At 48.5% G+C, this 25,899-nt stretch overlaps 1 protein-coding gene across 1 annotated transcript in view; it reads left to right on the top strand.

Annotated features, from left to right (window-relative positions):
• DSCAM (DS cell adhesion molecule) overlaps nucleotides 1–25,899 on the top strand; it is a 537,171-nt gene that overhangs the window by 420,551 nt on the left and 90,721 nt on the right. The window contains exons 15-16 of the mRNA XM_037042990.1: nucleotides 4,998–5,165; nucleotides 13,108–13,178. Coding sequence (XP_036898885.1) covers nucleotides 4,998–5,165; nucleotides 13,108–13,178 — 239 coding nt within the window. The remainder of the gene's footprint in view (nucleotides 1–4,997; nucleotides 5,166–13,107; nucleotides 13,179–25,899) is intronic.

Here is a 25,899-nt window from a genome sequence, read left to right as displayed (position 1 = left end):
GGGAATGCTTCCTGGGTGAGGCAGACATGTTCTAGCAGAGAACGACCTGGAAACCAATGGTAGCAATGAAAGCCCAGGAGAAATGCAGACATGAATCGGAGAGATGCCCCACAGGGTCCCTAGAGGTAGGGACAGGCCCGCAGTCTCTGGCTGAGCACTGGCCTCGGGATCACCAGCTTCTGTGCTGTTGGAGCCACAGCGCAGGCTGCCTCTCGGTGGGGGGAGGTGCTCTGTGCCTCCCTGTCTTGAGGAAGAACTGTCCTTTCTAGGTGCTGGTGACTCTCAGTGGTTCACGGGGAGTGTGGGATCTGGCCTTTCCTGGCTCCGCTGCTGGCCCCGTCTCTTACCTGCTGTGCACCTTCGCCGGTTAGCTCTGCTCACCATTCTCCTCTGGGACCCAGGTCCCTCAAAGGCCACAGGCTGCCTTCTGGCTGGAAGACCCTGTTCCCTGCACCATGCGGTTACTATGGTTCCTCCACCTCCTCCTTAGACCCCTCCCTGGTCCACCCTGGAGGCCACGCCTCCCTATCACGTGTTCCTCGGGCATCTCTCCTGTCTTCCTGACAGAAGCCATCATGCGCAATCTCATTCTTATTTCTGTGATTATTTGGTTTTTCCCCCAAATTCTCAACATCTTCTTTTACTGCACCTGGATTTTGAGGTGCATTAACCAAGCTGTTGTCTACAACAGGGCTATGAGATGATTCACCATGTTTCCTGCTAGTACGTGGGGGCCTTCTTTCTTTCCCTCTTTAAAAGGTCCATCTCCCATCCATGGAGAGCGCGTTCTTGTGCATACTGGGAGAGGGAGATCTCATTTACTGTTTCCCACCGTGGCTCAGTGACTGCAGACACTCTCTTTGCCCCACACTGACCTTCCATGAGTACAGCAGCCTGTTTTCCTGTTCTGACCTCTGTCTGTCTGTCTGTCTGTCTCTCAGGGCACCAGTACCTAGTGGTTTCAATCACCACAGCTTCACGGTCTACTCTCTGGTGGAGATAGTTCAGCCTCATAACTTTCTTGCCGGGTTTTCTTGGTTTCCCATATATACATTTTAGGATAAACCTGTCTAGCTCCACAACACCTTTTTCATCATTTGCACTGGGCTCCTATTACACTTGTTCGTTAACTTCAAGGGCACTGACATTTTTATGATGTGGATTGAGTTGTGTCCACCAGAAAGATAGTGCAGAATGTGACCCTGTTTGGGAAGAGGCTGCAGTTGTGATGGATGATTCACGTGTCACCTCCCCCAGACCGGAAGCTCCCTGGCGCTTTCTGTGCCTTTTTGGTCTAGTTTCAGTCATTTCTCCAGCACCTAGCACAGCACCTAACATGTGGTCGGCACTCAGCAGCTATTTGGTGAATTCCCTTTAAGGAGGTTATGCACTTAAAATGCTTTGCCTGCCGTCTGGCACAGAGCAAAACAACTAAGAAATGGCAGCTTCTGGTACCACTCAAGCACACATGAATATGCTTCTATATCAAATTCATCTAAAGCCATTTTTGCTCCTTAACTACTCCTCCCACTTTCAGAACCTTCAGTGTCTCCCTCATCCTGGGATGGAACCATCTGGGCCAGGAAGCACAAACTCACATGCGCATGGCCACTGGTGGTGCATGGTTTTTTTTTTTTTTTTTTAATGGGGGTTGCTATACACTTGCTCTTACCTTCGTAAATTTTGCCTCTAGAACTTTTGGTCACCCTGACTCATTCTGGCCGCTGCCAATACGGCTTCAGATCAAGTTCACCCTTCTCTATCTGTCCTTGATCTACCCTCCCCCTGACTCAGGATATCTGACTCCCAAGCCGAGCTCACTAGTGAGCACCCAGAACAACCACGCTGGGGGTTATTTGGAACTTCAGAGGCAGGAGTATGATTCCGAACGTCCCCATCCTTTTATGTCACCTTCTCTGTGGGCCGTTCATGGAGTCCGCTGACTTTTTCAACAAATGTGCCTGACCTCTCCTTTCTAAACCAAAGTGCACATCCGCAGTGCACAGCTTCCCCAGACTGAGTGCCCACACACCCACACGTGTCACAACTGCTCTTGGCCAAGCCCTCTGCCCTTGCACTTGGTCATACTCTGCATCACTCCTCATCAGTAAGTCAAGGACTCATCAAGAAGTCTCCATCTGAGCCTGTGAGACTTTCTCCAAGTGTATGGAAAACTGGTACTCAGTACTATTAGTTAGACATCCTGCAGAGAATACTTGAAGGCCACCTGACACAGGACAGTGATCCGGGTCATGGGCACAATGCAGCTACAGTCAAAGTCCGCCCCCTTGGACTTCTGGCTGGGTTCGCCCAGTGGCAGGCAGGGAACATGATTTAAACAAGAATCCTGGCAGAAACTGTACTCCTTGTACACAGCATCCTGGAGGGGCCCCTCCTCTGAGCTTCCTGCCTGGCCTCCACTAGCAGGGTGGTCCCTTCCCTTGGTGCTCCCGGCCCTGAGAGGGGGCAGCTTCCCACACTTGCATGGTACCGCCAGGAGCCTCGGCCTCCCCTTCAGCCCTGCCCACACCCCCAACCCGAGGCATCATCTGGTGAGACTTCTAAGCCCTCGTGGTGCTGCATGTGCTCTCTGCATCTCAAAAGCTTCATCTCCTTCCCCACTGGCAAGGAGACCATCCATGAAGCCCCAGTAGCAATTTATTCCTCGCCCCCACACACGTCCTTACCCAAACCCTCCCCATGGGGACCCGCATCCTTGCTCTTGGGGTTCCAAGCATGCATTTCTCTGTGGGGCTTGTTCCAATGAGATCTTTATATTGCCTGTGGCAAATTCTTGCTAGTATATTTGTATTTCAATTTTCATTTTCATCCTCCCAAGCATCAGGACCACTCTGGGATTGGTTTTCATCCCCACATTATCGTCTGAAGCACACTGTTAATTACCCACAACCTTCCCATTTGCACATCGGCATCTGAGGTGTCCCTCTCCTGACTCTGCTTCTGTGTAGTCGCTGCCCTGTTTTCATCCCTCCTTTGATGCCATATAATTTGCTAGAGTGTGTTTGGGGATTTTAACTGGATTCACATTCTCCATTCAGTAATTTTAAAATCCATCAGGGTAACGGATTCTTTCTCATCTCCCTGACCTTTAGCTGAAAATTCATTCTGTGTTGCTTTGAACCATATTCTGTAATCATGATCTTCAAAATCAGCTCCCTCTTTCAAAGTGCAATCACTTCAAGGAAGAAGTTGAAAACACAGCCCCTGATCTGAGGGTCTTTCACTCCCTGCCCAGCGATGCCCACCTTGGCCCCTTCCCCATGCACTATCCATATCAGTGGATGGGCAGGAGGAGGTGGTCAGTAGACAGTCATACGTCCACTCTTCAGGCTCTCAGCCACCTCCCAGACACAACCTCCAGTAAGAGGACTGTGTCATTACTGGCCCTGCCAGGTCCAGAAACCTCCATGTTGCCTTGGGCAGAACCATCGCCCACTACAAGACACGAGTCACCTGGGGCTAATTAGCAACCTCCTCTGTATCTTGCGATGTCCGTGCTTCCTCTCTCTCGTCCTAGACATCCTCTCCAGAAGGTCTGGCCTTCTCTGCTTTGGACAAGGGCTCCTCTTTGTGCGCCATTTTTGGTATGAGCGTCCCTGCCCTGCTCATTTGTCCTCTATGGAGTCACCTTGTCTTCCTCTTCCACTGATTTTTGCAGCATTTTTTCTTTTTACATCATGTTTTTCCACCTCCAATCCCTTAACCCAAATGATATTTTATCTTTTACTGGGAATATTAGTTATTAGTTTCTAAGATGTTCTATTCCCTGAAAAGTTAGAGCAAAGGTAGGCTTGAGGCCACGTTTTTTCTAGGAGTCCAGAAAATCTCTTGTGTTTCTGGTTCCCTCTGTGCAGAGAAACCCTCCAACCCCCTATAGTCACCACTCCTGTGGGAAGGGCTGTGGGTCGCTCTCAGGACTACGAGGTCTGTGTAACTGCTCTTTACTTATTCATCTACTAAACATGCATTTATTATCAGTCAGGCCCATGTGCGCACTAGGGATGCGGCATTGAACACGGCAAGTGTGCTCTCTGCTCTCCTGGGGCTTAAAATTGGGCAGGGAACACAGAGCCTTAATGAAATTCTTACAACTGTGCTGATCACACACAAGAGGACCCTGGGGTGTGTGTGGGGGGGTGGTGAGCACCCCCCCATCCCCATCTGAGGGGGTTCTTTTTTCTACAACCGACAGTATCTCTTGACCACCCACCCCAAATCAGCTCCTTCCCAGACTCCTTCTGAGACAGGAGTCACTTCCTGACGTTCCTGTGAGTGGCTGAAGCCCTAAAACCAGCAGGTGCCTATTGCTACACATGCAAGGGTGACTCGTCATAGGAGGCACGTGCCACCTTTCCAATTAGCTGTGGTTGAAAAGTCATGCCTACAATAAAGGATCCAAAACTCAATCATTTCAAAAGTAAAAATTAAGAAAGGCATTTGGTAAGCAGTGTTTATACCGGACACTGAGGTTCATTTTTTTACGTGTATTTTATCTTTACCACTCTTCATTTGGAGAGAAAGACCTGACATGGCTGAAGGTTTTGCTGGTTTTCAATACATTTTCTTTTTGGTGCAGGGGGGCCCGAACCCTTATTCCTTTTGATATCTTGTGCCGTGAGTGCTTGGACCTGTTGTTTTCTGTGTCACTGGCATAAGCACCCACCACACCACGCCTGTAGACCTCTGTGTCCTCTGTGGTCTCTGCCAGTAGACCTGGTGTGTTGCCTCACAAGTCCCTGGACTCAGGTGCCCGCCGCGCTTGTCCCCCCTCCATGTAGACAATCAGTGTGTGGTGTTGTCCCCTCTCAGATGGTCCTCCTGCCAGAACACTGGGAGCAAAGCACTGAGAATTTCACTTGGAGTTGTGACCTTTCTTTTTTAAACTTTGTTTTTAATTCCTACTTGTGAACTTTCCAAGGCAGAGGAAAAAAACTCACATCTCTATCTCTTCTTTTTTGAAAAACAAAACCCCAAAGACTCCTGGGATTCTGCTCAGAGAACCAAAGATGTTTCCCCTCAGCTGAACTCGGCCACCATCATTGATATCCACCCTTCCTCCACCTACAGCATCCGCATGTACGCTAAGAACCGGATTGGCAAGAGTGAGCCCAGCAACGAGCTGTCCATCACCGCGGACGAGGCAGGTGCGTGTGCGCCGCTGCAGGCCCAGGGCCCCGAGCTGGCTCTCGGGCTCTCTGTTAATGCCGAATCAGGTGTTTGGTGAGAGCTCTGCGGAGCTCCACACTCTACCGACACGCAGTGCTCTCCCACGGGGAAGGCACTGCTCTTCAAATAGGTCTTAGTTCCAGGTCGTCGTGCCCAAGACTTAGAAGAAAGACATATGCCACCAGCCATCTAGTGAGAGTTAAAGAAAGCCTTGCTGTGACTATAGTTCCTCTGTGTGGACGCACAGAATCCAGGCTGGCAGAAGAGCCATGAGGGGGTGTCTTGCTCAAGGCCCCGAGCTGTCCAGGGGCAGGGGGAAGCCCAAACTAGGACATGCCGAGGACACACTCAGTGGGGGGCTGGGGAAATGGTAGTCTGGGTTATTTCATTGACTAGAAATGTCAGTATTTTCTGTAATAAACTTTATTGCTTTTTTCCCTATTACGAAGTATGTCATATTCAGTATTAAAAACTTAGAAGATAGTTATACAAGCATTTTGAAGGAGGCAAAACAGGTTCCATAATCCTACCACCTAGGGCTATGTATGAGTATGTTGATGTCATCTACGAAATCAAGGTTGTAACCTATTTCATCACCCCCACTCAGATGCATGCACACTCACCCCCCACACACATGCAGTTACACACCCCTTCAACACCATGATCCACCCACAGCTACCAGAGGAGGCGGGGGGATGAATTAGTTTGTAGAGGACTGACCAATCAGGCAGTGGCAGTGATGCTGATTGACAGCCCACCCACTAGAAGGAGAGGAGGAAGCAAGGGTTTGCTGGGGAAGGAAACGTAAGGAACTAAAGCCTGACTCATCTCTTGGGGAGCAAGTAGTGTCCAGCCCCCAAAGCTAGCCTTTTTCCCCCCAACAATCAGAGCGAATCAGCCACTACTTACTGCTGAAGGGAAACCAGGAGCTGAGTCTCGGGTCCTCAGTTCTCTATCACCAAGGTTACAATGGTCACTCCCAAATGACTGGGAGTCAACACGAGGTTTGTTTCATCTGGCAGGGCTGTCCTTGGCTTCCTTTTCCCACCACTTCTCTGTTACCCTCATTAATGGCAAGACAGATAGACACCACTCTCACCAGTCTCTTAAGTACTTGTTGGCAATTTGCGATGGTCCCTTCGCCATCGGTTGAACCAATTCTGTGGTGTTAGGCAGGCCCACTGTGTTCAATTTTTTCATCATTATAAACACCACTGTGATGAACATCCGCGTGTATCTTCTGCCATTTTCAAGATTATTTTCATAGGTTAAATAGCAAGATGTAGAATTTCTGAATCAAAACAAATGTAAAATTTAACTCTTTTGATATTAACTCATAGTCAATACAGTCCTCAAGAAAACAGGTTAGAATTCACAGTTCTCCCTGAACAACACATAGGCACTCATTTCTCAACCCTGGAACGTAACAGTTCTTGAAAATTGTTTTTAAGGGAGGGTGATAAGATAGCATTATGCTTCAGTGTCTGGGGATGAGCCATTTCTAACACCTGGATACCTTGTGTGACTTCTTTTCTGCAAAGTGGACATTATGGTAACTTTATCCTTATTACCATGAACAGACTGGATAAATGAACAAAATTCCAAGCTTTAAAAGTATGTTGTATTTCTTAGAATCAAGTGGGAAATGAGTTTGTGTGTTCCTGCAAAAATGGAATCTTATTTAAATATTTATATAAGTAACACACTGACTTCCCAGAATTTCATCATGCTGGATATTTAGGAACTGTATGCTGCCCCCGGAATATGCAAGGCCCAAGCTTCTCCTTCTTCCTCTTTACCCCAGTTCTAAGTCTGCCCCATCCTGACAACCTTCTCCAGGTAACTGGGTTTTGTGGCCGCCTTCCCATCGCCATCACAAATGCTGATGGTGTCGCTTGCTTTTTACTCTGTTTCCTGGGTGACCTCTGCAGCAGCTGGTGGTTGCCATGGCAGCGATGCTCTTCCCAGCCAGGAGGCCAGGTGAACAGCCACCCCCGCCCAGCCATCTGCAGGGCAGTTCCCCCACATCTCTGCAGACAGGCTGACAGGGAGCCAGCTGCTTGGACGGCCTTGGACCCACAGAGCCTCCCTCACTCGCCGGGCAGATGAGCTGAGGGAAAACAAAGGAAGGGAATGGGCTGGAGCAAAGGAAAGCTCCGAAACAGAATCTGTATGTGTCATGGTGCATATGTTTGTGTGACCGAAATCCGAAAGTCGTTTTCCCTCATGAGACTCAAAAAAAATGAAGGACAACTACCCTGACCAAAGAGACCACCATGAGAATGGTGAACACCACGAGAACACCATGAGGTGTCCGCAGGTTGCTCCTGCCCCTTCCTGGCAGGGACGTCCAAAGGTGGAGGCGCCTCCAGATGACCATTCCCCAGCCCAACTATCCCCCCTTCCTAAAATCAATAAGTACTCATCTCTCAAACAGTGAAAATTATTGGGCAGAGCTTCTGGAAACCCACCCATGTCCGTGGTAATATAGTGCCCAAGTCTGGGCAACCTGAGGACACCTCTCACTCCCCATCTGGCTGGAGAAGTGAGGTCTGTGAGGTGTTTAGGCCTGGGTGTCCCCCACCCCACTGTTTGAAACTCCACCGGACTCCCTATGGCCAGCCAGCCCCTTCCTGCCCCGCCTCTGTGTGGGTGCTGTGCCCTGTCTGGAAGGCCCTCCAAGTTCTGTGTCTCCTATTCTGAACTCTTCCTTGAAGAGCCTGGTCAAGGATGTCCGCCCGTGTCATGCCTCCTCCAGTCTCCCGGAATGATATTAGCACCCCCTCCCCTAGCACCGAGTAGGAATCTTTCTGACAGTGGCCCTTGAGCCATATTGTCATTTCTCCATAGAGTATGTGCTACTTGTGTTTCTACCGTTCTATGTGTCTGGCACATGGCAGATAGCTCAGCATATGTGGGAAGGTGTTTATAAACGTGCCTCACAGTGTTGTCTTAGAATAGATGTAACAGTGAGCATTGTGTGTGTGTGTGTGTGTGTGTGTGATTGTTGAGAAAACTATATGGTGCATGAAAGTCGCACCACACTGAAATTTTGAGGGACCTTACAAAGAAGGAAAAGTAGAGAAAGGCAGAGGGGAAGGCTCGAAGGTGGAGGGGTGCAGGAGGTGGGAGAAAGAAGGAGGAGCACCTATCGGAGCTCCAGCAGGGGCCTGGGAAGCACCTGAGCCCGTGGCCGAGATGCCCTCCCATGCTGAGGGATGCAGCGTGTTCCAGGTCAGAACCACAGCACACACAGCAGACCAGGCCCGTGGGTGTGTTTGGGTTGGGTCTACTACTGCTGTGCTAGTCTTTCCAACTTGGTGTCAGTTTCTAAAATCTGGAGATTTGGGGTCAAAATCTAAATTTTGTATTTCTCTTGAGTGCCTATTTGGCTAGAATCCTCTAGAGCTAAGTCTACAGTGGTTACCACTCAGGGTGGCCCTACACCCCAATTAACCATCATCTCACCCTCTTCAATTGAAGGGATCAGCACACTAGATCCCATGGACTGAAGTCTACTTACAATTCCTTAGCTAAGTACAGGGTTGTTTTATTTTTTCATTTTAAAAAGAGGAAGAAAAAGAAGACTATGCAACAAAGACCACACGTGACTCACAAAGCCTAAATATGTGCTATCTCTCCCCGTACAGAAAAGGTGAGGATCCTTAATATAGGTCTTCCCCTGGTGGGCGTTTGGGCTCTGGATTCCTGCCATACCGTCCACCGCATAGCGTAGTGAGGAGGAACCCCTGTTGTTTCCACAGCCTTCCTACCTACTGTTGGAAAGAAGCCTTGTTCAGCTCCATAACCCTGAGCCTATTTTCATGAGAATGTGCCCAAGTACACTATAGTATGCTCCAATGCACTTGACCTCAGGGCACAGCCAGGAAGCAGAGATTACACTGTCTAGAGCACTCCTCCTGCCTTCCCTCAGCAGCCCTTAGCCCCCCAAAGAGGAGAAGCTGAGAGATCAAGTGGAGACACTGTCAAGAGTTGATGAGAACAGCTCCTAATGGGCCAGAAGTGCACAGACATGCCAGGTTTCTGTGGCACCGGTCAGCATGTCTCATTCACAGCTAACCCTCACCCTACACCAACTTCCCCATTAGCTGCTGCGCCCTTGTACCATGTCATATAGTGCCTGTGACCCAGTTTTGGGTAGCTGATCCCTCTCCTTTTTCTTATGAGTCTGTCCTTAGCACGTGGAATTTCAGTTATGTGGGAGCTCCTTGGAAAGCCACTGAATTTTCACAGATGCATCAGAGAATGGAAGGTCAGGATTATGGAAGGGTCACCACATGGGGTCGTTGGGCCTGCAATTCACCAAGTGCTAAGTTCATGGTCTGTGCGCCATGCTTCATCACTTTCCAGAGCAGTAGCTTTGGTCCAGAAGAAGAGTTTCTCGTGTGCTGAGCTGGAGGCCGAGGGGGACGGGGTGAGATGAGGGTCCTAAGGCATAAAAGGCATCATCCTTGTGTTGTGATAAATGTATGAATATTAGTGTACATTAGCCAAGTGGGACACCCACTGTGCTCCTCAAGGGGAGAGTCAGATGTGCAGTATCTGCCCACCAAGAACCGGGCTGCCCTAACCTGAGCCTGCTGCAATCTGCTTCCATCGTTGGTTCTCCCCAGCTTCCATCTAGAGACTTTGGAAATTAAACAAATCACTGACCTCCTCGAGGTTCCTCATTCATGCCAGGTATACTCCCGCCACCTGTCCTGGAATGTTCTGGAATATTCCAGAATATTGTGCGATTGTTCTGAAATGTTCTTCACCCTTCTTCCATACCTCCTTCAAATCTTTGCTTGAATAACATTTTTTCAATGAATCCTACCCTGACCTTCTTCATTATTCAAAGCTCAACCCCCCCAGACCACTCTGTTATACTTGGTCCCTTCCCTCCACTAACACTTTGCTTTTTTAAAAATATCATCTATTACCATCAAACACACCATACAATTTGTTGATTTATTTTGTTTATGATCTATTTTTGGCCCTTCCCACAAGGGCAGGAATATTTGCTCATTTTGTTTGCTGCCATATTGCAGGTACCTAGGACAGTGTTTGGCACATAATAGATGACAGATAAATAATAATTTAAATAACTTAGCTATTTATTTGATAAATAGTTATTTAAACAAATTCATCCTTTCACCCTCTAGGTGTCAACTCTTCTTGGTTTTATTTTGATTTTTACTAAACACAGTCTTCGTTTCCTTTGCCAAGCAAAGAACGTTCCCTTGACCCACAATACTTCCATCAGAGAGAACCACGGGGCTGTGGAATCATGCAGTTCTCCCTCGGTCCATTTTTATCCATATCTGTATGCCAGTCCTCAGTCAGTTTTAGACCTGGTACATAGCAGAAGTTCAGTAGATTTCTCAATAAGAAAGCCAGGGATAGAAATACCACTGCGGGGGGTGAAGATGAGGGTAGCCAGTTGAATGATTGCTTTATCTCCAAGATGCTGGGTGAAGCCGGGAGATCAATCCACAGAGGAGAGAATATTCTGAGGACAGACAAGGGTGCTGAGGCAGAGTCTTGGTGTCATTCATTGGATGTGAGAGAGAAGCCAGTCCACTGAGAGCCACCGAGAGCTGTCAGAGGGGCAGGAAACTGAGGAGTTGGCTCAGGATGGACAGGTACCCGGCCAGCCTGGGTGACCCGAAGAGGAAACAAGAGCAGAGACTTGTGGGCCCCGCAATTACCAAGGGTCTGTCATCACAGTAGTTTCAGCCAAACAGAATTAGTAGAAGTTTCCTTGTCTAGTAAAGGCATTAGGAACTGTAAATATAGTCTTCACCTATTACTGTTTGACTATTTGAAAAGCTTCAACTTCTGTAAAAATGCACTGATTATTTATTTTGTAAAATCACATTCATTATTAATAGTTACTTCCAGCCTTCTCCTCCCATAGGGAAAAGCTAAATATTCTGTTTTGTTTTGTTTTTACAAAGAAGAAACTATGTTCTCTCTATGCATTATACTCTTCCTTGAAGAACTTTGAGTATAAGCCCCCATGGAAAAAAATTATAGCTTGGGAACTGCAAGGAAAGGCTAAGATTCTGAAAGAAGGCTACTTTTTTAATAATTTAAAGTTTTTCTTATAATATTTTAGAAATTTAGAGTAGAAAATTCAGTGCCAAGAAAACAATGTCTTCCTAATTATATTGGCCATTGCTCCCACATGTTTCTATAGGTTGTTCCCACACACTATGATATAAATTTTATTGCCCCATAATATGGAGAAGGGAGCTGAGGCCCAGAGAAGTAACTTGAAAAAACTAACAAAAAAACTACTAAGTGGTCGAATCAGAATTTGGACTCAGGGAGAAAGGTTGAAGTGCCCGTCAACTTAGCAACCACAGACACTCTGACTTACAGCATGACTTACAGTTTTTTGCCTTTGCCAGGAGAAACCACGCCTCTAAGTTTGAATGTGTCCTTTGCCTGAGCTGGCGAGATGGTCTGTGACCCTCTGGCGATGCCGGGCAGGTGCAGGGAGCCCGGCCCCAGGGAGCCACGCCATGACGAGGGCGAACAATGACAGTCTCCAGTGTGGCAGGAAGTGCATTTTCTTACGATATTTTCATCTTCCACTGGGTTCACCAGGACACAACCTCCTCCTAAGTCAAGGAGCTTTTTTTTTTAACACTGTGTTGTTACTCCACAGTTCTTCCTCTGAAAACAGAAAGGCATTTCCCTTGATCTTGCCCCTCTCCAATTGGACCTTTACCTCTAACCTTTCTTTCACTTGCAAATCCTTCAAAATGCATTTACCTTCACTGCTTCTGTTTTCTTGGCCCCATGTGCTCCTCACCCCCCTGCAAAGGGGCACACGTGTCCACAGAAAGGGGCTTTGTGCAGCTGTGATCCCAAAATCACCAATCCGGGAACAGGGGTACTGTTTCCCCCACAGGGGTCTCTCCCTGGGTCACCATTTGCTTCCACTTCTCAGAGGACTTTTGAGCATCCGCTGTGTCAGACCGGGGTCTCTGTGTGTCATCAGTTTTCTGGTTCGGTCAGGAACTCTGGGGGACGAGGACACTCTACTCCCTGAGTTCCACACTGCGTACTTAGCACACAGTGTGTTTCTAAGACGTGTTAATTGACTGTAACTGGGTGTAATTGGAATCTGTACAACCAATAGAAATAGGTGGGTGGGTGTTACACACTTCCTTTTTTAACTTTGCTTTTTTTTTTTTTAATCTGTGGCCACAGCCCCTGGTTAACAAGTATTTTTAATTGGAAAGTATGAAGAACTAACGCAATCAACGAGACTCAGGCAGAAGGATCTTGATTTCCTGTTTTGTTTGTTTGTGTGTTTGTTTGTTTGTTTGTTTTTGCCTCAGTAACTCTGAGAAACCCGGCCGACCCCAAATCATGTCACTAAAAGACACAGGGAAGGAAAAGTGTCTTCAACAGCCACTACAGGCAGGGTTTTATAAAAATAAGCTGTTTTAGCCATTAACTTGCTCACACTTGAGGTCCATTAATCAAGTTGTCAAAGACATGGCGGGGAAGAATGCAAGCACAGCCCCGAGATGCATCCTTCCTGGGAGTGAGAAAGCCCAGGGTGAATTTAGCGTGCAATGATTCTGCCAGACTTACCGTATTTTGCCATGTGTGATGCATACTTTTTGCCCCGATTCTTGAGGGGAAAAATAAGGATGCACATAATACATGGGTATAATGATTACATGCCATGGGTAGAATAATGGGTATAATAATCCCATGTGTAATGCAGACAAACATGGATGTACATTGTATATCCACATACACGGCAAAATGTGGGGTCTGCCCAACATGCAGCCTCTGTGCTTAGACGGCCTGGCTTCCGGGCCCGCGTTCTGCTGGGTGGATTTCAGTTTTCTGTGGAACTCCCTTCTAACCAGCCTGCGGGTTTCGGTCTTTCAGCTCCCGACGGCCCACCGCAGGAAGTTCACCTGGAGCCCATATCGTCCCAGAGCATCAGGGTCACCTGGAAGGTAAACTGAGCGCACTCTTGCTTTCCTGGCACGTGTTCCGTGGGGGCAAGCACTTCTCTCATGTTCATTGTTACGAGGCTGAGACACTAACACTCAGTTTTGCAAATTTAGATTTAAAGCCCTTTTCTTAAAGGCTAATATTTATATCCACCTTTCAAATATTTTTACAGCAAATTCTTCATCCACAGAGTGAAGTAGTTGTGTCTTATTTTAATCCTTTGAATCCTGATTTGGTTCTAAGCGCTGGTCTCCAGACAAATGGTGGGGAGGCTGGGCCTGTCTGCATTGCTGACTTCACCCCCGGCGGGGGGGGTTCTCTAATTGTTTTTCCTAAGTGGCAGATCTTGGGGCCACAGCAAGTGCACTGAGCTGGCAGAAAGAGGGAAGTCCTCCCTGTACCCCCAGCCAGCTGTGTCCTCATTTCCTCAGCAGGTATTGGGCTGTGGAGGCTGTGGCACCCCGGGCAGTGGTCCCCAAGTGTGGCCCGCAGATGCAGACTGGCCACTGGGGGCTTGTTAGCTGTTGCTGGGCCAGCAGACGACAGCAGGCAGCGGGCAGCTTTGTCTGGTCGATGTGTTTTTATCATAGCAAAACCGTCCCGATAAAAACAGTTGATTCCTATTCCAGTGCCAGCTCATCATTGACCAGCACGTCGGGCACCACTGTCTGAGGAAGCTTACCTGGTGTTACTTGCCTGGTGGGCACACCTGCCTTGGGAACTAGTCACCCCTGAATGTGCTCTTAGAGACAACCACCTCAAGCCAAGCGCCGTTTTACCTGGAGTGCTAGTTAGACTTCTGTGCAGTTAGACTTACTGACCCGGTTCTAGATTTCCTGCATTGCACGTGTTTTCATCTTGCCTCATTCCTTCCTCTTTTCCTGTGTTCTCACTCAGAGAGTGGGGGCGGAGGGACCCCAGTGAGGTTTTCCAGACACACACCTCTTGTAACCATTAAAAACTGAACCTGTCCTTGGGTTTTTCCTTGGAGCATCAGCCCTTTCACTGAGTGACCGATGTCTGCAGAAGACAGGATTTTCGCTGTAGGGTGGTCCCCTCTCTGGTGTTAACACACGACCCCGCAGCAAGCCCCTTTGTGCCAGCGAGCTGCGATTCCAGCAGGCAGCGTGGCGTGACTGTCAGCTGCCCAGACCGCACGGCCAAGGCAGGGGAAGGGGTTGCCATTCATCTTTGTGAGCACGTCCGCCAGCTGTGAGCACCACACGCTGTGTCATGAAAGGCGCTCAGCAAGCCTTAACCCCACACGCATCCCGGCCACCGTACTACACACGAAATGCTGACTCACTCTGGCTTGACTGAGTCTCTGAAGTTTCACCCACGTGTCCTCCCCATTCCCTTGTGTGTTCGCCTTGAAAAAGGCCAGTGATTGCTCCGGCCCCCAAAGCTTTTCGGGTCCTGCTGGAGAGATGTGTGTGTCCACAGAGTTCCTGCAAACTAAACGCGGGACTTTTCAAGCTTTAAAAGGCTCTACATCCTTTCTGCCTCCATTAAAAACACACACAGCAAAGTCAGTAAACTGCAGTTGAATTTCTTCTTAATGACAAAAGGATGGACATGGCCTGGCCTATTAAAAGGAAGCCCTGCTTCTGTTGGGCCATGAGCCGACTGTTAAGATGCTATTCACGGAGCAGTGACAGATGTCAGAGCAGCGGCGGTTGTCCCCCAGCCTGTCAGCAGGCAGACAGATACGTGACTGATCTCACCACCAAATGACGTGAGGGCTGCCTATTGGTTGGCCTGATTCTGTGAGGAAAGTGTGTCACTGAGTCAACCAAACTGTGTGCTCTTTGCATCATAAAGTGCATGTGAGGGTCTGCGGGAAGTACACCTGTGCTGCATGCATAGAGGTTCCGGGTTTCCATTTGGGGGAATGAGGTGGCAGGAAAGGAACAGAGGGAAGGAGAAAAAGGAGAAATCACTTAGCCCAAGCAGGGAGCCCCACCTCAGGCAGCTGGGAGGGAAATATCAGGAATTGCCCAGAAAATGGCTAAGGTGGGAACTCACTCGTTTGGGGTCATGGTAAAAGATGTGCTTGACATAGAGATGTGCGATTTCGGGGAGAAGAGCTCCGGGGTTTGGGTGGGGAGTTTGGGTGGGGAGGGCCACTTTAGACGTGAAACTTCCCAGTGGTTGGGGCCGTGGCCCTTCCGTAACAAGGGAGGGAGGTGCTAGGTTGGCGTGACCGTCATTGTACCAGCAGCACTACCGTAACGCTGCGCCTTCTGCTGAACAAAACAAACAGCCGTCCCCTTTTAAATACTTCAGTTATTTCCTTCCACAAAGGAAAGTCTCTGATTTTGAAATTATCAAGTCAGGCCTGTGTCTATGAGCAGAGACCGAAACCCAAAAGACACTGTAGGCCGCTCAGCATCAGGCGACAGCACCCTGTTTCCCGTTCGTTGCTCTGTCCTCCCCCCAGTTATAGGGGACCATGCCCATCCCCATGGCTGGCATCTTCTCTCCCTCTCCTCTGTCACTGCACACTGTCTGTGACATTCTGCCCTCACCCTGTGTCCTCGACACCCCGGTCCGGCATGATTCTCTCTGGGAACACACAAGAAATGGACTTAGTCGCCTGCCCCTCTGTCTTACCTGTTACTCTTTGTGATGGCTCAGTGACATTTCTGTCATGTGGTTTCTGTCGTCCATTTGGTTGCTTCTCTCGGACGTTCTGTGAGCTCCGTAGAGGCAGGGAGTGGTACCTTGTTCACCTTTGGTTCCCTGTGGCTGGCACATTTGCACAATTGAGTGAATGAATGAATGAGTGAATGAATGAACGAGTGAATGAGTGAATGAGTGCGTGAGTTCCTATGTGAGTCAGGAGTGTTGTCAGCCTTTGAGGCCTGTAGTACGAGGGTTCTGAACACATGGGCTTTGAAGCACATCCTTCAGAAACCACAGAGTTATTTTTCCTCTTGATGTAAATGATTTGTTTTAAATGAGGAATCTTTTAGAGCCACAGCCTCTCCCCAAAATATGAAATTTTCAATTACTTAAATATTGCGGTGCTGAGAACAATTGTGGAACTGCTGACTGAGGGTAAAAGTCCCGACAACAATTTTACCGCTTCCTTCAGCCTCAGCATCACACCCTCTGGCCGGGAGTTTACTCCGAATAAGCAGTGGTACAGAAGAGACTCATGACTTCCGTAACATATGAGTATTGCACATTTAGGAATGTCATGAAACCTCAGCAATCTGCAGGACACTTTCAAATGGGACACCATGCCTCCACAATCCCCAATCAGGCCGACTAACTGGGGCATCCTTACAGTCTAGTGTGCTCCTCAGAAATGAGCTCTAATGGCGGGAAACAAGTCTTCCATTTGAAACCAATGCCCTTCATCATGGTGATCGATAAATGGTTGGCTCCTACCTTTAAAGCCCTCTCCGTCCAAGAAATGGCACACACGTTGGAAAAGGAGCGCCTTCTGGCACGGGCATGTCCTGGGGTTCCTGGGAAAGGCATCTTCCTGTTCTCTGCCAAGCATTGTGTCCATCTCTCACAGGCACTGTCATTGGGTCTGAGCACTGGGTGCACCCTGTTTTGGACAGAGGGGGACCCTGAAGCTGGAAGGACTCACCTAAGATCTAAGGGGTATGAGAGTGGGGACGCCCCACCCAGACTGCCTGACTTTGCCCTGTGGGTTTCTAAGCAACTGATAAGCTGAGATGTGTGTGCTCATGCGTAGTCAGATTCAACAAGCACCGGTTTCTTTTCCTAGTCGTTCCGACCTCATGTTATAAATTTTCTCCAGCCCCGCTAAAGTTAGAGAAAGCAGGCAAAATTTACACTTGTACCCACTATCATTTTCTCTCCAAATTACAAATTTAACCATGGGGTACCTGGAATACATCAGTGTCCTTTGTTTCTGCATCAGTTGAAATTTGCAAGGGCTGCCTTGAATTAATTTTGCTTAAGTTTTTATCTCTCACTTTAGTTCTTAGGCTGTAAAAAGTTATGAAAGTTTACATTTCTTTTATGAACCTAATCAGTTAGTTCTAGGGTTGGATTTGTATCATCTTTGTTAGAAAGCCCAATGACCAACATGCCTTCTAAGGATTTAAGGAATTGTCAGCCCTTCTTATTTTAACAAGTCTGATCTCTTTCCCCTGTTTGGTTTTTAAGCAGGAAACTGTGGAAAACCAAACTTCCAAAACCTTCTGGTTATCATGCACATGGGGTCGGATCATTCCCTGCTGACTTCGCACAGATGACGTCCTGTGTGCTCTGTGACGTAGAGGGAACCGCTGGTTTGTTCACTGAATCTGCATTAGAAGCACAGGGACTTTTTTTCAGTAGGCACATGAACCCTTCCCAGTATTCACCTTCATGCTGAATTATTCACGTCAAGAAGGTAGCTTTTCCTCTGGAAACCTCTGGGCTTCCTGGAAAGCTGAACCTGACTATATTTGCATACTGCTTTTGTGTGTGTGTGTAAAATATACAGAGACCTTTAAAAAACCACTCATTGCTTATTTGGCTCATTTGGAATAGATTCTGCACTGCTCTCCGTCTGCCCATTGAGTTAGCCTTCATGGGTCAGCTGTGTGCTTGGCCTTCTCCAGGGACCCCAGCTATCTGTCCCAGAGCAGAGCCAGCAGCCTGCTGTGCAAGGGCCCTGGCTGGCCTCCCCACCTCAGCAGGCGGTTCTCTTGGCTTCCTGATTCAATGTGGTGAGGATGCTTCCACCTTTGCAGAAGCAGCTCAGCCGCCGAGAGTGTGGGCTCCAGGTCTGACACCTGGACGTGCTGGGAAGAGATGTTGGCTGGGACTCAGTCAAGGAAGCATGTCTCCATTCAGTCCTAGTAGAACGGCTGTCCCTCTCCAGCTAATCGACCCTGACAGGACATAGATTGAACTTGGACTAAAGACTAGGACCAAAGTTATCTACATTCATCAGTTGGGAATCCTTTCCAGTGGCTTCTTCTGGAAGCTTTACAGTTGAGCCTGGGTGAACCTGGCACAGTGTAAGATATCGTAGGGCAGGCTCTTGTCATCATCCTGTTCTAGACGGTTGGGTGGTAGATAGGTTATAAACTACTAGGTTCCAATGAGTTAGGGAGCAAGGATGGTATTGCTTTTCCTCTGCTTAGGGAACATATTTTCAGAAATGCAAATAAGAGTAAGGAGTAGGAACTATGAGGCTGCGTTGAAAAGACCACTCGGGACTGTTAGTGATGACCAGCCGTAGGGGTTTCCTGAATTAGTGCCCCAATGCCCCATTTCAAAGGAGCCTTAGCTTCTGCAGTTAGGATAGGAGGGTGAAAATTGCTTATGGTCAGGATAATATTAAAAATGTCTTAATCATCTATTAAGTATGCTATAATTCATTTTAGCTATGAAAACAGTACCATATATGTATGATTATGTAGTATTTACGGTGAAAATGAAGAGTACATGTAAAAAGATAACTTGGCAATATGCCATTACACTCTGCCCACAGCAGAACCAGCATAAGTTAAATGCATCTCTGGCAAGCAAATCACACATAAGGACACTCTGACACAGCAAAGAAGGACTTGGGATCAGACTTCACGGAAATTAGATGTTAGCCTGATCTCTACATCTAATGAAAGTGACCTTGAGAAGGTTACTTTATTTGTGATTGCTGAAACTTGAACCTTTTTCACTAGTTTCAATCTGAGAGTGCTTTCCAGTACATCAGAGACGATAAATAACAACACATCTAAAAGGAATATTCTTGTTTCTACTCAACTCGTAGCACCAACATGATACCCGTGAGGACGAAGGACATGAGCACGTGGGTCAGTCCCTCAAGTAACAACCCAGACCTTGGTCCCCACCCTGCTGCTCGTCCCTCTGGGCAGCAGGGGCTTTCTGGAAACAAAGATGCCCCAGGAAATGCAAGTAGTATGAAATGTGCCTGGCCTGTAAATACAATAACAGATGGATGGGTAGGAAGTTAAAAAGAAAACACTTTTGAAAGACTGCCTCGTGTATAGTTTTACTGTTCTCATAACATACCAACTTCACTTTTCACGGAGAACAAATCTGAAGATCAGATTGGAGACAGGCAGAACGACGCTTTGTTCGATGACAGACCACACACACGAAGGTGGAAAACCACATGGCCTGCGTGTATAGTGTGCTATCCCGTCTGGGTCTGTGTTAGTGCATTCTGTGGTGTTCACACAGCAACAACATCACCTAACAACGTTTCACAGAATGAGTCCCCATCGTTACGCCATGCATAATGATAGCTACATTGAATGGTACCCACAGAGTGAGTGAATGAATGAATGCACACTCTTTAATGTGCTTCACTTTCTTAGCTGTCACAAAGCCAACTTACTGATGACTTTTCTCATCACATCAGAGAAATCAAATGAGGTAGGTAAGTTAATACTTACAGCACAGGTTTAGAGTGGAAAAAATCAAAGAAAATAAAGGAAAATCTGTGTCTAATCAAGAATTCCACAGACATCAAGTGACATCTGCTATGTCGCGCACATTTCTCCTAAGGCAAGGCAAACAATCTGCTGTTGCTCTCATCACTTAAAACGGGCTGGACCGAGATCTTCAGAATCTGTTGCAGGAGCAACTCCACCCAGCATGGCATGAGCCCGCTGCCCTGGGAGACGTCCTGCATTAACTCCCGCATTCTGTGTGGAGAGTAACATGGGGCAGAACGATATATGCTCTCAGGTTTACGTCACTGATGCAAACACAAGTAACCTCCTGCTCTAAGGTATAATCAACTCTATTTCAAGGAAACCTGTAGTTTTTTTTAAAGCCAAACTCCTCTTTGTATGAAACACTTTGGAAGCTGACTTTACGTTCTTTCAGTGCCTGCCACAGGGCCCTCCCATTAGGACATTCTTCTGAAAATTTCAAGTTGAGGCTGAAAATAAAAGTTCCTTGTGTCTTCAGTCATCACAGAAATATACGAAAAAAAAACAATGCTACCTTTTGCAAGTATGTCATCATTCTTGTTTTCCCTGCTAGTCATGATCTGAAGTTGGAAATAAGTCCTGTTTTTATGTAGATAATGGAAGAATTCAGGAGGCATATTCTCGGTGATGTTTAGAAGTGAGAATTCCCCAAGAAGGGAAGTATCATTTGGGGACCACGTAGTGTTGCTCCAAGGGGTCTGTCCAGACTCTGTAGCTCCATCCGTATGTGGACACATGTCAGGGGTGCCCCCCACTTTCTAATGCTCCCTTGTCCACATGCTTCTAGCATGTTTCTGATGGGCAGAGTAATGTATTAGACACTTTTTAAAAAATATTTTATTTATTTATCTTTAGAGAGGGGAGGGAAGGAGAGAAATATCAATGTATGGTTGCCTCTCATGAGTCCTCTGCTGGGAACTAGCCTGCAACCTAGGCATGTGCCCTGACTGGGAATCGAACTGCAATCATGTGGTTCGCAGGCCCGAGCTCAATCCACTGAGCTATACCTGCCAGGGCTGTATTAGACACTTTTTCAGTGTTCTTCTCTCCCATTACCCATTCAAACGTGTTGATGAGGCCCATGCCTTTTGTTACCAAAGTACAGGTAAGAGACAAAGGTAAATAGCTCCACAGGAGCAATACCATCCGATGCTTACATCACCATTAAGGTGTAAATGACAGGTATCAAGTCCATGGCCAAAATTCAACTGTTTATAAAAGCCTTACTTCTTCTTCTGATAGAATCCAAGTTAGAATGTTGCCCTCCCAGGGAAGAGGGTACCTGTCTCTGTCAAACCCTCAAGCCAAACCCTGGTCTTTCTTGGACCCTCCAACCTCTGCCTACCCACTGAATTGTACTCTGCATGTGTCTTTGCTCCATAACACCATGTCCTAAGGGGCTGGCGTACAGTTTCTGCCAAGGGCCAGAGAGTAAATTCAGTTTCGTGGGTCACAGGTCTGTGTGTTAACCGATCAGCTGGGCCATCCTCGTATAAAAGTACCGTCCACACACAGGCAAGGGGTGTGGCCGGGCCCCAGTGAGACTGCACGTGGGCACACCCGCATTTGAAGCCTGTCTGACTTTCACTACCACAGAATATTCTTTCTCTTTGGCTTTTTTGCAAGCATACGAAAATCTAAACAATACACACATTCTTAGCTAAGAGCCATACTAAAACATGTGGCCAAACGGACCTGGCTCTGGGACCATAGGCTGTCAACCTGCCTCTCTGAAGCAGGGAGATGATACCAGACAGCAGCCACGTGTGACTGACATGCGTCACAAGTAGCTTCCCGTCTACTGGGCAGCCGTGGAAAGCACTGAGGAGCTCTCTCCAGGTGTGATGTCGAGGCCTCCCCTTCATCCAGTGGTCCTGAGCACTCACGTCTTCTTCGGTCCTTCTGGGAAGACCCTGCTTGCAAGAAGTGACAAAGACCAGTCTGGGACCAGGCTGAGGCATGACTTCAGTGAGGAATCTATTCCTTTACAAAGCCTCCTCACCTTTGAAAACCCTGCCTCTCACATGAGCTCAGTAGATCTGGGTCAACAGTCCCCTGCCCCTCATCTCAGTGGCCTTTTGCTAAGTTAGGCCTCCCTCCTTGGGTGGGCCACCCCCCCCCCCAAGGGCTCCTTTGACCTACAGGGACCCACTCCAGGTTGGTGGCCACCATCCCCCAATCTGCCTGGAACAGGCCAAGCCCTGCGAGCCCTGTGACCACTAACTGGTTGGGGCCCTTTCCTTACCCTCCCAGATTTGCACGCACTCCCTCTGGGCGTCTAAATTGAAACCCCTTCGAAATCTTCATGGCCTACAGGCTTAGTTAGGCACGTAGGCTGGACCAGTTTCCCCAAACCGCACAGTCTTCTGGTGGATTCTCTCCTAGCTGGGCCCTCGCTACACCTTTCGGTGACCCAAAGAAACTTCTCTGCAGCCCCGTCCACCCTGAACCCAGAGCGCCTCCCCTCTCCCTGCTCCATCTCTCTGACTCACTTCCTTCCAGGTTTTGGGACACTTCCAGCCGGCCCAGAAGCTCTTCCTAGCTTCTCTAAGCTGCAGCTGCCACCCCTTTCTCCCCCACCCGTGACCTGAGGTGGCAACAGAACCCAAAGAGGGAGTTGGAGCATCTAGAGGGCCTGAGGTTTGGCGGGGCCTGTTCCCAGAGTACCGCTCTCAGAGCTGCTCAGTACAAAGCAAAGCCTGGTCAGCAAACGTGCCGATTCCTCTGCTAGGTCATCGGCAGATGCCACTCACTGGATAAGCCTTTATGGCTGATGAGAAATGCTGTCTGTGGCTACTAAACGGTGTGATGTGTGAAGGACAGCAAAATTCACGGAAAGGAGGGACCCAGCAAGCACAGCTGTTCCACAGATGTTTGTGGATGAATAAGTGAATGGATGAGTGAATGAATTAATGAATGAATTGGAAGCCACCCCATAGTTTAGAAATGGAATAAATGGAGTCCTGTTTTTCAGTGGTTAAGCTCAGTTTTGTCCCATAACATTCTAAGAACCTAGTTTGAAAATTCTACATTTGTGTTCTAAGCCCACGTGCACCTTTGGCTACCACCTCCTCCTCAGCTGCCAAGTCTGACTAGAATGTAGTGGCTATTGGCTACAAGTCCAAGTTCTTGGCCTCTCGAGATAGTGTCTACTTCAGACCTTCGGTCATTCATCGTTATTCCCCAAATCTGAATTAAGTAGCTCTGTTGTGCTAGCACATCTCATTGTCAGGTCATGTGTCCACTTTTATTTCATGTGTCACCCCCTCCATCCTTTCCGGCCCTCAGGGGACAACAGTGTTGTGGAAGGGGGCCACACAGCCATGCACGCCCCATGTAAGACCGATGATATGAACACTGTGTTCAGTGGAATGCAAATCTGAGACCGAAATAAAAACAGCCCTTGCAGCAGTGATGTGAGACTTCTCCTCTCTGACATCACTCCCTCCAAAGCCATGCTCCATTCCCCCCAGCAAGGCCGCTCTGTGGGTCCTCGGTGGGTCAGTGGGGCAACAGCCCTGCTCTGTCCAGCACGGCCCCTGTCCCTGCCAACCGAGCCCTGTGTGCTGCAGGGTCCTGTGGCCAGACTGGGAGGGGCTCCAGTTCTGTTTGCATGTGTTCTCGCTGGTTCTGCAGGGGGAGACCAGGGAATTGGGTTACTGGTGACCTGAAAAATCAGGGAATGCAGAGGCATTGCTGTTTAACTAAATCCTCCATCCCAGCAAAGCCAAGTTTAAACCTGTTAGTGACTCTCCGATGACCATGGAGGTTCTTAAAACACCAGTCACCAGCCCCTTGGCCCAGGGTTCATGTAGATTTCTGAAGGTCAGGGTAGGGTCCCAGTGGTTCTTGTGCTTCCTCTACCCTCCTGCCACCCCCCTGGCCCCCCACTGGCACTGTAGTTCCTCCCTGCCAGGTCACCCCGAGCTCTCCTCCCCATCCCTGGACCCTGTCTGTGTCCCGGGTACAGCCACGCACGCTGATTGCTTTTGTCACCCTGTCCTTGCGATAGTAGGTCTTCCTTCGGGCTCAGAGGATGTGCCCCCTTCTCTAGGATTGCTCTGCCCTGTTTGAAAAGGGCACCTCTCCCGTATCCCTTTCCTAATACACTGCACCAACCTTCAGCTCTGCAAGGGCTGCCTTCTGCTTTAACCACAGAGCCCCCTGGGACTCCCCTCCACACAGCACCTCGTGCAGAACAGGCTCCCTTCCTGCAGTTAACACTGAGGAACGGGAAAGATGAGGCCAGAGGAAGTACACAAAGATACAGAGGCAGGCCCCCACCTCCATAATCAAAGGGAAATGGGACAGGTTACATTTCGCGTGAATTGGGGGGAATCTAAAAGGAATTTTCCGTTCATTCTTCAACCGAATTCCTCAATGTGCAGGAGTGATGCCCTGTGTTCTTGGAGTGCCAGATTCTGCAGCGGAGGCTTGTAGCTCTCAGTGGGCAGATGCATCTCGGCTTCCAGCAAAGTCCATTCGCCTGCAGTGGGAAGGGGGAGGGGAGCGGGGAGCATGCAGGAAACAGGCCCTGGCTGGCAGTTCTCCGGAGAGAGAGACGCCCGTTCCAATCACTCCCATCCATGACGGGCTGTGCACGTTTGCACACTCCTTTCACTGTCTCTGCAGAGCGAGGACTGACTGCCACGGGCGCCTTGCAGGCTGATTTGGATGGACACGGAAAATACAGGTGCTGCTGTTGTCATGGAGATCAAAAGAGACCTTTTCTCAAAGGAAGTGGGGGTTGGGAGGGATTTGGAGGCTGGCGAAAGGGCGCTCCGGGAAGGATGAAAGCGGCTGTTCAGAAAGACTATGGGGAGGGGGAAAAAATGCCAGGCTGAGAAGGGAGCCGGAGGGCCCAGCCGACAGACACCAGAGACAGAGAGAAGTCGGGGTCACTGCTGGACCCAAAGGTGCATGAAAGGAAGAGGAAAACTCAACATGGAAAGGCAGCGAAGTGTCGCATGAGAAACACAGCAGTGAGCCGGCAAGGCCGGCTCTCGGAAGCTTGGCGCCGTCCAAAAAGGGTCTGAGAGAGGGGAAACTGTCCTCGGGCGTCCCAGTCACCTGGAAAGACTCCCTGTTCTTGCAGCAAAAGGGACTCAGAGGGTCGGATTCTTGAGAGTGAAGGGTTGAGGTTCGTGTTCTTCCATTCACTCACTTTCCAGCGTCTTCCTTTAATGTGTATTAAGAGGGCTGGTTACCAGGTGAGATTTACTATAAATCGGTAGGTCTATCTTAAAGGATCCTGATTGAAGGCACGTTACCCACCGGTTTGTCGAACACGTAAACAGTCTCTCTGGAATTCTCGTCTTTTAGGAAAGAAAAAAAAAGAAACCGATGACATGGTCCAGACTATTGGCTCAAAAGAATCTAGCAGGCAGAAATAACCCTTATGTCATTCCAGAACTAGCAGGATGAAAATTCAGTTCTAAGGGAAATGCAGAGAGTGTTTTATGTATTTTTAACAAAACATTGAAACCAAACAGAACAAACCACCTGCGTTGTCTGTCGTAGGTAAGCTAGTCAGAGTGTGTTTGTTTCACCCATGAATGGGCTGGGGGTGGGGGCATTTCTCCTCCCACCTGTGCAAACACGTCACAGACAAGATTAATCCCTGCAAACCCAAGAAGCTAAATGTCAGCAAGCAAGTCCCCTCTCCTTGTAGCAGGTTTTGCTAGACCGGTTGCTATGAGCAGGCACTTTCCTGTGGGCATTTCCCTTCACTGCACCTGCTGTGTCCTCCCCCTGACTCATCCTGGCCCCCAACACCCCCCACCCCCAGCCCCCATACCGGGACCTTCTCTTGGTGTCTTAGGTCTTAAAGCCTCGTGGAGAGCTGGCTGAAAAATTAGAAAACTTAATAGGTACAAACCTAAATTTTTAAAAATACAGCCCTTGAAAGAAAATGAATTGTATTCATTAAACGACACAAACCCAATTCAGTGGTTGAGGGCAAATTCCAGGTAATCAAATTCTCTAAGTCTAATAAATGTTTCTGCCCGATTTCAAGTCCAAGTGGAAGCCAGAGTCAATCATGTGCGAGCAGAACGGCTCGGGCATTTGCTCACAGTAACTGAGGGACGAGCTCTGTGTGCCAGGGTCTGACTGTGCCGACTTGCGTCACGGCTCACGTGACTGTTTCATTGACAACAGCGCCGCGTTAAGGCAGCAAATCAGACCAGCGGAGAAAAGCAACAGGAATCCAGAAAAACCATAAATGAGGAAGCTTCCTTTAAAGAGACGTGTGCACATACTGCTCTTGTGTAGCTCAGACGCACAC

The sequence above is a fragment of the Sturnira hondurensis genome, unplaced genomic scaffold (assembly GCF_014824575.4).
Source record: "Sturnira hondurensis isolate 20B ecotype Veracruz unplaced genomic scaffold, ASM1482457v3 Scaffold0003874, whole genome shotgun sequence".
NCBI classification, from domain to species: Eukaryota; Metazoa; Chordata; class Mammalia; order Chiroptera; family Phyllostomidae; genus Sturnira; species Sturnira hondurensis.
The sequence above is the reverse complement of the archived record's forward strand: the minus strand, read 5'-3'. Positions and strand labels throughout refer to the sequence as shown.